General features: G+C 45.4%; 1 protein-coding gene across 1 annotated transcript in view; it reads left to right on the forward strand.

The window, feature by feature from the left end:
- Nucleotides 1–13,799, forward strand: part of Ptpn9 (protein tyrosine phosphatase, non-receptor type 9) — a 78,286-nt gene that overhangs the window by 24,126 nt on the left and 40,361 nt on the right. Inside the window, exon 2 of the mRNA XM_004628717.3 lies at nucleotides 10,554–10,697. Within this exon, the coding sequence (XP_004628774.1) occupies nucleotides 10,554–10,697 (144 nt within the window). The remainder of the gene's footprint in view (nucleotides 1–10,553; nucleotides 10,698–13,799) is intronic.

Here is a 13,799-nt window from a genome sequence, read left to right on the forward strand (position 1 = left end):
TGCAGGCACTTTAATCTGTGAGCTATTTGGATGGCCCAAGATATTGGCAATTTAACCCCAAGCTATTTTCTCCTGACTTTTTTTTTTTTTTTTTTTTTGCGGTACCAGGGCTTGAACTCAGGAGCCTGCACTTGCCAGGCAAGTGCTTATTCTACTGAGCTATCTCCCCGGCCCCTCTCCTAAGACTTAATGTTCACCTTTTTTGTTGATTTTATGTTATCACTTGTACTCTTTCCCAGGAATTTTTTTCCTCCCCTATTTTCCATTTTAAGTTCTCATACTCAGTTGGCAAGTATTCAAGTATGTTCTTCCTGCTGTCTGTGAATAGCACTCTTGCAGGAGGTGTTCACTTCTCAAAGGAGCACCCGTTGCCGCGCTTGTGTTGACGTGTGGGTACTGTCATGGAAATGGCCTCTGCCCCTGCCCAGGCTTGCACGGCAGTGTCTACCTGGAAGGCAGTGAAAACCGTCAAGACTGAACTGGGGGTAAATAAGTGGAAGCTCGGTTTGGCAGGAGGAAAAGGGGACGAAAATCTCAGCCTACTTGGGACAACCAACTCCCAGGTTATTGACAGCCATTCGCATTCCTCCTTCCCTTCTCAAAGTCTCAGCCCTCAGAAGAGATAAAAAATGTTATTGCCAGGTATAGAAGCACACGTCTGCAACCCAGCACTTGTGAGGCTGAGGCAGGAGGGTCACCTTGAGTTAAGGCTACTTGGGCTACATAGCTGGGCCTGTCTCAAAAACAAACTGTTGCTAATGTCCTCTTGCAACCCCATTTCTACCAAGTCTTTGCAGTCCCCACCCTATAAAGAGTTTGCAGGTGTCTTCGGGCTGTGTGACCCAGCCTGTCATTAGTAGCTGGAAGGATGGCTGCTGGCTGGCTGCCTCTGAGTTCCTCTAGGGATAGTGACAGCCACCCCAGAGGTCCCTGCTTGCAGGGAAACTGGTTGGCTTTCTAGTGCTAAGCAGGAGGAGCTTCCTGTTCATTGTCCAGATTTGCTTTTTTCTGTTTTACTTTTGTGTTTGTCTTCTTCTCAAACTCTTCACATGAATTTTCTGCTATGATTGTGTAGAGCTGTTTACTTACGTACTTGTCTTCTTGTGGAATCATTTCCTCATTGTTTCTGGGAGCTCTTTCTTCATCCTCTTTGGCAGCCTCGGTACAACGTAGTTTTCAAGCCTACAGGGAGCTCTCTGCTCATTTAGTAGGTCTGTGATTGGCATAAGGCCCCCTGAAGTTAAGTGGAGCACTCCTGTCTTGGGATAGTGGTTCCGAAAAACACCTTAGAGACCACTGACTCTTTTTTTTTTTTTTTTTACCTTGAAATTAAGACCATAAAAAAACTCATTGGACAGCATAATTTAAAGTGAAGAAAAAAAATATGTTCATAGCTGGGCATGGTGATGTAAGACTAATCATGACCCTCAAGAAGCTGAGGCTGATGGATTGCAAGTTTGAGGCCAGCCTGGGCTGCATAGTAAGACCCTGGTGAAAGAGTGTGTGTGTGTGTGTGTGTGTGTGTGTGTGTCTGTGTGTAATTCTTTGTATGTTTTAAAGATTACATAAAATTAATATGTGATGTATTTTTACTTTAGTAACATAGTCATATGATTCAAACTCAGGTACATGAGCAATCAAGGAACAGTGATACACACCCATAGTCTGAGCAACTTGGAAGGCTGAGGTGAGAGGATTACTTGAATCCAGGAGTTCAAGTGAGAACCTGTCTCAAAAATAAATGAAAAACAAAAGGATTAAAATATCCTTTCAGTATTTCTTTCTCTGTTTTCCTCTATGACAGCCAATGTTGCCAGTTCATTCCTTCTCCTTCCCTCCCCTCTCCTCCCTTTCCCCCTCCTCCCTTGCTCTCTCCTCCCATCCTGTCCCTTTCCCTCTCCTGTCCTCCTTTTCTTTCCTCTCTGTAGTGGGGATTGAGCCCAGAGCCTTCACACAGAGCTACATCCCCAGCCCTTTTAAAATTTTTTCCAGTGAGGCAGGGTCTCATTAGGTCACTGAGTTGCCCAGACTGGGCCTGAATTTGTGATCTTGTCTCAGCCTCCCGGAGTGCTGGGATGACAGACATGGGACACCTGGCTCAGCTGTTAGTAGATTCCTGTGTACCCTTTCAGACAAATACTGACATATACCTGATGAGACATCTGTTTCTCAAGGCTAACTAGTGGAGTTGAAAGACTATAAAATGTGGAAAGACTTAGATTCAAATCTCAAAAGTTGAGTTCTGCCATTTATTAAATGCCTTGGGACAGCACATCCTGGTTCTGTTTTATATACTGTATGCGCAGTTCATCCTCCGGTGTGTTTTCAGAGCTCCACAAATGGACTGTACTCTCTGGCCTACATTGGTGCAGAGTCCTGCTCTAACAGTGAACAGGACCATGGAACCTTCTTAACTGTAACATGTGACTAATGCTTTATTGTGTGTGGAAGGGACCACAAACCACAGGAAACAGAAAAAAACGTATGGAAAGGAATAGAACAGTTTCTGCTTGTCAGATACAGGCTCCTTCACACTTGCCTAGTGGAGTGCTGATAAACCTTGGCCCTTTCCTTTCCTGCAGGAAGTCATTAACACTGAGGGACTTTTCATATTTAATAGCTCAATTAACTCTGACCCTTCAGGGTGCCTGAGACTGTAGACTCTTGTGAGGAGCCTGCCCTGGTCAGCCCTGGCTTCCTGCTGTTGGCTGTGCAGTGTGATGTTAATTTTTTCCTAGCAGTTACCTTTCTTCTCTTGTCCTTGCACAACAACACTTGATGTGCTTGATGTAACGGATAAAGAGTCCTGAACTTGTGGAACAATTCACATTTGGTTTTCTCAGGAAGGCAGGTGTTAGTCTTTTCTCTGTGGTGATTTGGCCTTAGCATTTCTGAAGGGATTTGTAAAGCTTTGAGTTTGGAGTTTATTTGGTCTCTTAATAGGTGAAACAGATTTTGTATGGTGCAATGCCTGGATATCAGAATAAAAAGGTCCCGAGACTATTCACTATCTTTTATTTTATTTTTATTTTTTTATTTTTGCGGTACAGGGGATTGAACTCAGGACCCTGAGCTCAAGCGCTTATTCTACTGAGCTATCTCCCCGGCCCTCTTTCCTTTTTTAGACAGGGTCTCACCATCTAGTATACCCTGGCCTTTTTTTTTTTTTTTTTTTTTTTGTGGAACTAGGGATTGAACTCAGGACCCTGAGCTTGCCAGGCAGGCACTTATTCTACTGAACTATCTCCCCAGCCCTTCAGTGTGTAGGCCAGGCTGTCCTTGAGCTCATGACAATATTCCTGCCTTAGCCTCCCAAATGCTAAAAATTGTGAATATTCCTGCCAGGTGCCATCCAGTGTAAAGGCAGGCTTCCTTGGGGAAGAATTGTGTGTATGTGTGTGTGTGTGTGTGTGTGTGTGTGTGTGTGTGTTGCTGGGTACTGAACCTAGGGCCTTTTGTGTGTGTGTGTGGTACCAGGGATTGAACTCGGAACCTTTTGTCTGCCAGGCAGGCACTAGTGCTATGAGCTGTTTCCCTGGCCTTGAACTAGGGTCTTTGCACTGAGCTTCATACCCAAGATGGGCCCAGACTTGTGATCCTCCGGCCTCAGTCCCCTGCAGCGCAGGCAGGGATTAGGCATGTGACAAATGGAATTGCTGCTTTAAGGACTTTGTTGCAGTGGAACACATCTTAGAGTTTCTAATTACATTTATGCTTCTGAATAAAGTGGATTAGAGAAACTGAGATGATACATACTGTCTTGGTTACTTTTCTCTCGCTGCTGGGACAAAATACCTGACACCCAGAATTGATGAAAGAGATGTTTATGTAGCTCACAGTTTTTGGAGGTTTCAGTCCATAATTAGCTGGCTCCCAGGCAGAGAGGCACATTGCAGAGGGCAGCAGTTCACAGCTGCAGAAAAAGCAACAAGAGCAAAAAGGGAGGAAGAGCAGAAAGCATGCCTCTTTCCTTCCCTTATATTATATGCAGGTTGCCAGCCCCAGGGCAGGTGCAGCACTCACACCCGTAATCCCAGCATTGGACCATAGATCAATCTAAAGCTCCAGAAGTCCACCCCCTGACTGCATGAGGCTTTGGGGAAGAATCTAACACAAACCATAATACATACTAAGTGTGGAACAGTGGGAGGAGAGAGAGAATGTGCAGTCACGCCCTGGGGAAGCAAGTGTACCAGGTGCAGTGTGGGTACTCTCCTTGGTCATCTCCTTCAGATGAGGAGATGAAGGCTCAAAGAGGTGAGTAGTGTGTCTGGGAGTACACAGCAGTGAGAGAGAGGACAGGTTCTTTCTAACTCCCAGACTCACACCAGACATGTTTACTCCTTAATGGGGAGGTGGGTAATATTGTAGGAGACAGACCTTTTCTATTTATTTCAAGGTCCCTGTTAGGGCTTGCATCTAGATGTCCCTGCAAAGCCTCGTGTGCTTGTACGTGGACTTTTTGGAGGTGACTGGATCTAGGGTGTATTAATGTGGAATAAGGGCATGGTAGTTGGATTAGCCCACTGATTGGTTTGGCGTTGTTCTGGGTGTGGGTAATGGAAAGTCTCTCCCTGAATGGGTGGCACCACCCAAAAGGCTTGTAATTTGAATGGCATATAAAGGGGCATAAAGAAGGCTGCTGCTTGTTGCCTGTGCTCCTCTGTGAACTCTTTCTCCTCTGTGATGTCCCTTTGCCATGCCACCCTGCCTTGCCACCCTGCCTTGGAGCCGGCTGACTATGGCTGAAACTTCTACAAACTGTATACTAAAATAAATCTTCCCTCCTTTACTTTGTTATTGGGTATTTTGTCTCAGAAATGCAAAAGACAGTCTCCTTCCCCTTCTCTTTCTCAGACAAGGTCTTACTATGTAGTCTAGGCTACCTTGAACTCACTTGAGGTGATCCTCCTACCCCACCCTCTCTGAGTGCTGGGATTACAAGGTGCACACTACCACACCTGGCTAAAAGCAACCACCTATATTTTAGATATGCATAATGATAGCATTCACATAGGGCATTTGTACCTTTTTTTTTTTTTTTAGACAGAGGTCTCTCTTTGTATTGCAGGCTGGCCTTGAATTTGCTTATATAGTCAGCCTCCTGAGTGCTGAGATTACAGGGGTGTGCCACCACTCGGGTTTCTTTCCTTATTTACAATAATTTTGTTTCCATTTTCTTCCTTCTGCTCTTTTTTTTTTTTCTTCTTCTTCTTCTTCTTCTTGTCATTTCCTTCCTTTTCCTGTCTCCCCTCTCTAGTTTCCCTCCCTTATTTATTTATTTTTTTTCTGTACTTAGGACAGGATCTACAGGGTCTCACTATGTAGATTGGACTCATAGTGATTCTCCTGTTTTCAGCCTCCCAGGTGCTGGGATTACAGGTGTGCACCACCACGCCCAGTCTCAGTCGCTCGTTGCAGCACACCCTGCAGGTGGGGCCAGCACAGCAAGCTGGGGATCAAACTGGCTGCTGTGCTCTGCCTAAGCAGGCACTAGTCCTCTGAGCTATCACGCCGGCCCTCCCTTCCTATTTGAACAGTTTTGTTTTTTTTTTTTCAATTTTCCAATAATTATTATACACTTTGGTCCTTATTTGCACTTTTGGTTTCTCACCCCAGAAAAACAATGCAGTATTTACTCATATGTGCCAGGTTTATTTCACTTAAGAGTATGGTCTCAAGGTGAATCCATTTAGCTAGAAATGTCTCAAGCTGTAAATGTGTCACACTAGAAATGTCTCCTTATTTATGGCAGACTAGTACTCCATCATATAAAAACCCCACATCTTCTCTATCCATTCATTGATTGCTAGGCATTTGGGCTATTACCAAGATTTAGCTATTACAGGGCCAGCCAAATAGCTCAGTGGATTAAAGTGCCTGCAAGCAGGCGTAGGGGCCAGGGTTCAATCCCCAGGCCTGCCATACCTGCCCTGCCCCTGGGGAGTGCTGAGATAGCAATTAAAACTGGGCATGGTGGTACGTGCCTGTAATCCCAGCACTTGGGAGGCTATAAATAGGAGAATCACTATGAGTCTGATTTATTTATTTATTTATTTATTTATTTATTTATTTGCGGAGCCAGGGATTAAACTCAGGCCCTTGTGCTTGCCAGGGAAGCACTTATTCCACTAAGCCATCTCCCCCGCCCCATGAGTCTGATCTAGTAGTGAGACCCTAAACACCCTGTAAAACCTTCCCTAAAATACAGGGGAAAAAAATAGATATTACAGAGTGTGCCTCCATAAACACGGGTGTGAATATATAGCTGTGTGAATATATTGCTGTGTGAAAAGTAAGTTTTTGTAGATATGACTCTTCCCTATCTCCCGGGTTGCCCTGGAGCTGAGGCCCAGCCAGTGCGTTTTCCTTGTGGCTTGGAGTCCCTCGCCCCAGCTCATCTCTACAGTGTAGCTGTTCTGAGTTCGTTGCAACCCAAGGGTGCTGCGTTGGTTTCTGTGATGTCATTGTCACAGCACCACTGGGTGCTGCCCAGATTGGAGCCTGCTTAGCTGCAGCTCTCTCAGCTCTTTGCAGTAGCTTCTCCAGCTCTGTGGCTATAGTCAGGAAGTGTGTTTTCATTTATTTAGATGTGATTGTGGGAGAAGTACATGATTAGATTGTGAGCCTCTGACCACATTGGAACAGATCAGCCCCTTACCAGGAAAGCTGGTCAAGGAAGGTTATAAGTGATAGTGCTACTTTTTCTCTCTCTCTCTCTCTTTTTTTTTTTTTTTTTTTGATGGTGTTACTTTTTCTCACCTTTTTTTTTTGATAGTGTTACTTTTTCTCAACATCAATGTAGACCTTTTCCAAAGGTAGACCACGAACTATGACTGGTCCTGGGTTGCCAGGTATTGACAACTGTGGCTACTTGTAAGCCCTGTTACATTCAAACCACTGACCTTGAGTTGAAATATCTCCTAAGCTATGACTCATGGTTTGGCCCATTCTGTCTTTCACCAGGAAATACATCGAATACTAGTTTGAAGAATTTTAATTATCCCTCCTCAGAGTGTGTTGCTCATTAAAGTTGCTGGGACCTGTAGTGGTTATGCTAAATCTATGAGTAAACATAGAGAAAGGCTGTTAAGGATGATTTAAAAAAATTTTTTTTCAATGTTGGCAGTTGAGGACTGGGAAGATAGCTCGGAAGCATAAGTGCCTGCCTGGTAAGCACAAGGTCCAAATTCAATCCCTGGTACCACAAAAACAAAAACAAAAATACCCCACAGTACTGGCAGTTGAACTCAAGGTTTCATGTATGCTAGCAGAAAGGTTTCATATATGTCTACTGCTATATCCCCAGCCCTTCTTATTTTTAATTTTAAGACAGGGCTTCCCTAGTTGCCTGGGCTAGTGTTAAGCTTTCTGTCCTCTTGCCTCAGTCTCCCAAGTAGCTGAACTGCAGGTCTATACGAGTGGGTCATGCTTGGGTTGTTGTTGATGTGACAGGAGGTAAATCCAAGCTGAGCAGAGTAGGTGGCCCGTGTGCTGTCTGTAAATATTGTAGCTCTGTTTACAGGACACAGGACTCTGCATGTAAGGCCGTCCACGAGGAATTGTTTCCGTGCTGAAAGCCAACAATAACATCCTGACGGCAAGGGGACAGAGGTCACCTCAAGGCAGCAGTCCTTGGGAGCTGCAGGATACAAACTTTGCGCAGTATAAAGTTTATTTTTAAAAAGGAGGCAACTAGGCATGGTGGGGGCATGCTTGTAATCCCAGCACTCAGAAGGCTGAGGCAAGAGGATTGCTGTAAATTTAAGGCCAATCTGGACTACATAGTAAGACCCTCTCTCATAAATAAAATAAAATGGAAAGGCTGGGCATGGTGGTGCATGCCTGTAATTTCAGCACTTGAGAGGCTGAGGTGTGAGAATTGCTATGAGTTTGAAGCCAGCCTGGGCTACATAAGCAAGCTCAAGGCCAGCCTATATTACATGGTGGAACCCTTTCTCAAAAACAAAACAAAAACAAAAAACAAGGTGTACTTGGAAAGAAGTATGTGAAACCTACCAACCTTTATCTTATTTGGCCATGGTTTATCTGTGAAAAGTGAAAAGTCATCTTTATAGTTGGATATGTGATAAACTCCTATTACTTCCTGGTCATTTAGATTTTCCTGTCCTACTGGTACATTGATTTACCTGTTCTTTTTTATTTTTTTTCAGTAGTAGAAATTGAACCCTGGGCCTCACGCATGCTAGGCAGGCACTCAACAACTAAACTACATCCTTGTCCTTTTATTTTGTGGAACTGGGGACTGAACTCAGGCCCTTGTGCTTGCCAGGCAAGCGCTTATTCTACTGAGCCATCCATTTCCCGGCCCTGCCCTGTCCTTTTTTAAACTATTTTATTTTGAGATGGTGTCAGTTGCCCAGGCTGTCCTCAAACTTGCTGTTCTCCTGCCTTAGCCGCCTGAGTAGCTGGGTTGTTGGTTATTTTTATTAGGAACATGATTTACTTGGCTAGGCCATGTGTACAAATGTGTTGTGTACTATCAGCAGTATCAGAGGAGCCCACTAGAGGGCTGGTTTGAAAAGCTGTTATGTTCACCAGCAGACAGATCCATTTACAGAGTTTGTGGGGACCTGCTGACTGACTGAGTTCTCTCCCTGGGGTCTTCGTGTATCCACTTCTCTCCTTTCTATCATTCCTTATTCTGATACCAACTACTCACCTCACAGAGGCCATGGAGCCTTTTTATTGGGGTGCATTCTGGGTTTGTACTGCTGTCTTCTCTGGGACTGCTTGCTCTGGTCTGGCTCAGGTGGTTCAGGGCTGCAGGGACTTTTTCTGGGCCTTTTCCCTGCTTGTGCCTGGTAACTTTTCTGTGCTGCCCTGGTGGTGTAAGCTGCTGTGCTATAGTTGGAAGGCTCTGAAGTTCAGGCACAGCCTCTAAGGCTCTTCCCTTGACATTTCCTAGAAATGGGGGTGGATCGGGGGTTTATGGGGGGGTGGTGCTGTGGAATCCAGTCTGTTTGCTGTTTAAATAGTTTGGATATGTGTTGGGGGGGCACTTCCCGAGTCTGTGAAATAAGTCATTGCTTATTCCCCTCTTATTTTTCAACTGAAAAATTACTGAAGCAAGGTTTACCTTGCCCATGGTCACATAGGAAGTTGGTTGTACACCTTTTTGAAACAAACCTCATTTTTGTATTATTTTATTTTATTTTTTGTATTTTAGGGAAGGGTCTACAGGGTGTTCAGGGTCTCACTACTAGATTGGAATTGTAGTGATCCACCTGTTTACAGCCTCCCAAGAGCTGGGATTACAGGTGCGCGCCACCATGCCCAGTCTCAATTGCCACCTGCCCTGGGGGCGGGACCTGCATGGCAGGCCGGGGATTGAGCCTCCAGCCCCTGTGCCTGCTTACAGGCACTTTAATCCACTGAGCTATTTGGCTGGCCCTGATTTATTTTTCTTAACACAGGAATTAGTTTAATAAATAATAGTTTTTTGTTCTTGTACCAGGAATTGAACTAAGGACCCTGTGCTTGCCAGGCAGACACGGTGCTCCTGAGCTATATCCCAGCCCAATAATAGGTTCTTGATATGGATAAATACATCATAGCTAGTTTGACTGGTAGTAGGGATATGATTAAAGTTCAGAATTTCTGTCAGTTTGAGCACATTGAAGAGCACCAGCTGAGAAGTTTCTGGATGAAAGGGACAGAATAGCCATGTAGAAAGCTTTTAGCAAATCAAATGTACATCCACAAAATCTTTATTTAAATCATTCTAGAAGAAGCAGAGGGGCAGTTCAACTGGACTAGAAATGGGTTGTGATGCAGGCAGGAATGAGGCTAATAAGAGTTCTAAAAAGAGGAGGCATTGTACCAGCTTGAGGCACAGGTGAAGATGAGAATGTCCCCCGTTCTTCCATATCAGCTCCCTCCCCCAGGCCTCTGTCCAGAACTGCACTGGTGTTCAGAAGGCTCTCGTGTCCTGGCTTTGAGTGGCCCCGTGCGTAAAGCCTGATGAGGTCCTGTGGGGTCAGTCAGCACAAAGAACAGTTGGCCTTTGAATTTGATAAATTCTCCCTAATAGTTTTGCTGCTGTCAAATAGTTCTGTGAATTCCAAAGGCAAAACCATTTTGTCCTTGTTTTCCTGTGTCTGTTTGGCTGGCTATCGAGGCAGCAGCTGGGACTGCTGTGCTATAGTGCATTATGCAAGAGGCCTTCAGAGGGCCCAGCCACCTCTTTCCCTTAAGAAACAAAACACAAAATTCTGCTGCTTTGGTTTGTTTGGCTTTGGAGCCAGTAATTTACATCTCATTTGTGAGCCCTGTTACCCCCTCATTGTTCCTGCTAAATCCTGCTGATTGAATGGGTCTGTGGCTCTGTCCTTATTGTGTTCATGAATTTTAACTGTTTGATTTCAGACCTGTTTCTTCCTTTGTCTCCCACTCCCTCCCTACCGCCTACCCCATAGTAAACTTGAGATTCAGTCCAACTTGGGGAAACAATAATAGTTTTTCCCTACTTGTTTTTACTTCAGAGATTATGTTCTCATTTTACTAATTTTTCTTACTTTCCTTGTCAACAGGCCACCAAGCAGTTCCTTGAAGAGATTAACAAGTGGACCGTTCAGTACAACGTTTCCCCACTCTCCTGGAATGTGGCCGTCAAGTTCCTCATGGCCAGGAAATTTGACGTGCTCAGGGCCATCGAGCTGTTCCACTCCTACAGAGTACGTGGCTGGGGTGGGCAGCCTGTGGCACTGGGCTTCTTTTGCTGTTCTCCTGCTCCACGAGAAGTCGATCTGTGTCCAGGAACGCTGGACATAGCTGAGACTAGGGGTAGCTACTGGAAACTCCACTTTGGTGCCCTGAATTTGGTGCAGACCTTGTGAGAACTGAAACTGCGAAGAAGCCTTGGCCTGGTGTGGGATGTTGGCGCGCTCTGCTGGAGTCCGAGTCTGAGTTCTCTGTGCTGGCTCCAGGGCACCTGCTCCACTGACTCCCCTGGAATTTTTGAGACCTGGCATTCAGATGATTGCTGAGTTTAGGTATTTTGGGAAAAGGATTTTAGCTCTGGGAAAAAGGAGGGGGCAACTGTAATGCTTTGACCTTATCTTAGCAGTACTGGTGTGTAATGGAGCTCCATCGGCATCTTACTTTATTGTTTAAAGCAAATTTAAAAAAAAATCTTTTATTTATTTATTTGGTACAGGGTCTCACTGTGCAGCTCAGACTCATAGTGATCCTCCTGTCTCAGCCTCCCCAATGCTGGGATTATAGGTGTGCCCCACCACACCTGGTTCTGGGGCAGCATGGCATGTGGTACAGGGATTGAACTCAGGACCTTGTGCTGTGCTTAGACTGCTGAGCTATTTCCCCAGTCCTTTTTTTTTTAGCTTTTATTTTTATGTATGTATGTATTTATTTATTTATTTTATTTTATTTATTTATGTGTGTGTGTGTGTGTGTGTGTGTGTGGCCTGCTCAGTCCACCAGGGGGCGGGGCTGGCTGGCATGTGGTGCTGGAGGATTGAACCGCAGTCCCTGTGATTTGCTAAGCTTGTTCTGAGTAGGTGCTTTAGACCACTGAGCCATCTCACCAGCCCATATTTTTATGTATTTAGTACAGGGTCTCACTACACAGAATTTGGACTCATAGTGATCCTTCGTGTTTTTCAGCGTCCCAAGTGCTGGGATTACAGGTGTGTGCTACCATGCCCAGTCTCATTCACCATCTCAGTAAGCCCAGGGGGCGGGGCCAGCACAGCAAGCTGGGGATCCAACCCCAGCCCCTGTGTTTGCCTAAGCAGGCACTTTAATCCACTGAGCTATCTGGCTGGCCATACTTTATTTATTTACTTATTTTTTTGAGGGGGCTCATTTTGAAACTCTCATTCACAGCATTTGATTTTTTATGTATGTTTGATTTCTTACTGGCAGCATTATTGGAAAAACACTGACTGGATGTGGTATTTCATACCTGTAATCCCAGTACTGGGGAGGCTGAGGCAGGAGGAATTTGCCATGACTCGTTGGCCAGCATGGGATACATAGTGAGTTTAAGGCCAGTCTGGACTTCACAGCAAATAAAGGTCAGAGAGACTGTGAAGACACTGGCAGTGGAGTGAAGTGGTCATCTGTGCACTGTATATATTTCGCCGCTGCTTTGTAGAATGTGTGAGAAGGCTGAGCTGGAGAGGGAGAGCTGTGGGCAGGCTGATGTACAGGGAGAAGCAGATAGCCTCTGGCAGTAACATGGACAGGACAGGTTGCTGAAATGGCTGTGTGAGGGGAGAAGGGTCAAGGATTCCAGGATCTGACTTGAGTGTGTATCATTGTCACTTTCCTTGTCACAGCGACAAAATGCCCCATTTACATCTTAAAGGGAGAGCCCGGGAGATAACTCAGTAGAATAAGCGCTTGCCTGGCAAGCACAAGGTCCTGAGTTCAATCCCCAGTTCCACCAAAAACAAAAACAAACCATACATCTTAAAGGGAAAGAGGTTTATCTTGGCTCACAGCTTTAGAAGTTCAGTCCTCATTTGGGAGGCACACATCCAGAAATGGTATGGCAGAAGGGCCAGCCTTGGAGGAGAGCTGCTCACTGCTGGGTACAGGAAACAGACCTAGGACTGCCTCCCTGCCAGTCCCTGCCTCCCCGCAGACCTTCCACCCTGCACTAGGGGAGTTGGTCCTGATGAATGCAGTGCCTCTGGCCAGTCCCCGTCCACTGAGCTAGTGCTGAGCATGTGAGTCTCTAGGGGATCCTGCAGGTCCCACCATGGCACAGGGCGAATGGCAGCAGTGTTGCTGAAGTGATGCCCTGAAGTGCATGGAAAGGAGGCAGGAGTTTAGCTGAGGTGCCTTTGGGTTACCTATGTAGCTATGTCCTGGAAGCAGCAAGAATATGAGCATAGGGTTTAGAAAAGAACCCTAGTCTAGCTCGGTGTGATGGTGCATGCCTGTAATCCCAGCATTCTCAGAGGCTGAGGCAGGAGGAGTACAGCCTGGCAGTTTACCAACTTGATAAAAAAAAAAAAAAAGCCTGGGAGTATAGCTCAGTGCAAAAGCCTTCGTTTCACCTTCTAGTACCACAGAAGGAAATGACCCTTTGGAATAAAAATAGAGATCTGAGCATGCTGGAAGTAGAACTAGATATTGGAGCCATGGGAAGGGTGGAGGTCATCTGAAAAGGATGTAAGGTACCCAAAATGTATAGGGTACAATGCGCACCTCAGACTTTGTGCTTTATTCAGTCCAGCATCATGCTGAAGATCAGATTAGAATGCTTTGGGTAGGGCCTGCTGTCTCCCTTGATCTACCATGAATGCAGTCTTCATTGTCCTTGCCTCCAAAAGCACTTGAATTTGATTCTAAGGTTGGATCAGAGAAGATGATAAGCAAAGACCTGGTATGTTTTATTCACCAGGTACTTAGCTCTGTGCCTGGTACATGGTAATTACTCTTTTTTTTTTTAATTAGCATTTTTTTTGGGAACTTTATTTATTTATTTGTCTCTCTGTGTGTGTGTGTGTGTGTGTGTGTGGCCATCTTAGCCCACCAGGGGGCGGGGCTGGCTGGCATGTGGTGCTGGGGGATTGAACTGCGGTCTCTGTGCTTTGCTAAGCTTGTTCTAAGTAGGTGCTTTAGACCACTGAGCCATCTCACCAGCCCTGGTAATTACTCTTAAGTGTTTGCATAATTAAAGAAATGCCCAGAAAGAGAACTTAAAAGTACAGGAGGGCTGGAGAGATGGCTCAGTGGTCTAAAGCACCTACTTAGAACAAGCTTGGCAAGGCATCAGGGACCGCGGTTCAATCCCCCAGCACCAC

Source organism: Octodon degus, unplaced genomic scaffold (genome assembly GCF_000260255.1).
Source record: "Octodon degus isolate 3935 unplaced genomic scaffold, OctDeg1.0 scaffold00026, whole genome shotgun sequence".
Classification (NCBI taxonomy): domain Eukaryota; kingdom Metazoa; phylum Chordata; class Mammalia; order Rodentia; family Octodontidae; genus Octodon; species Octodon degus.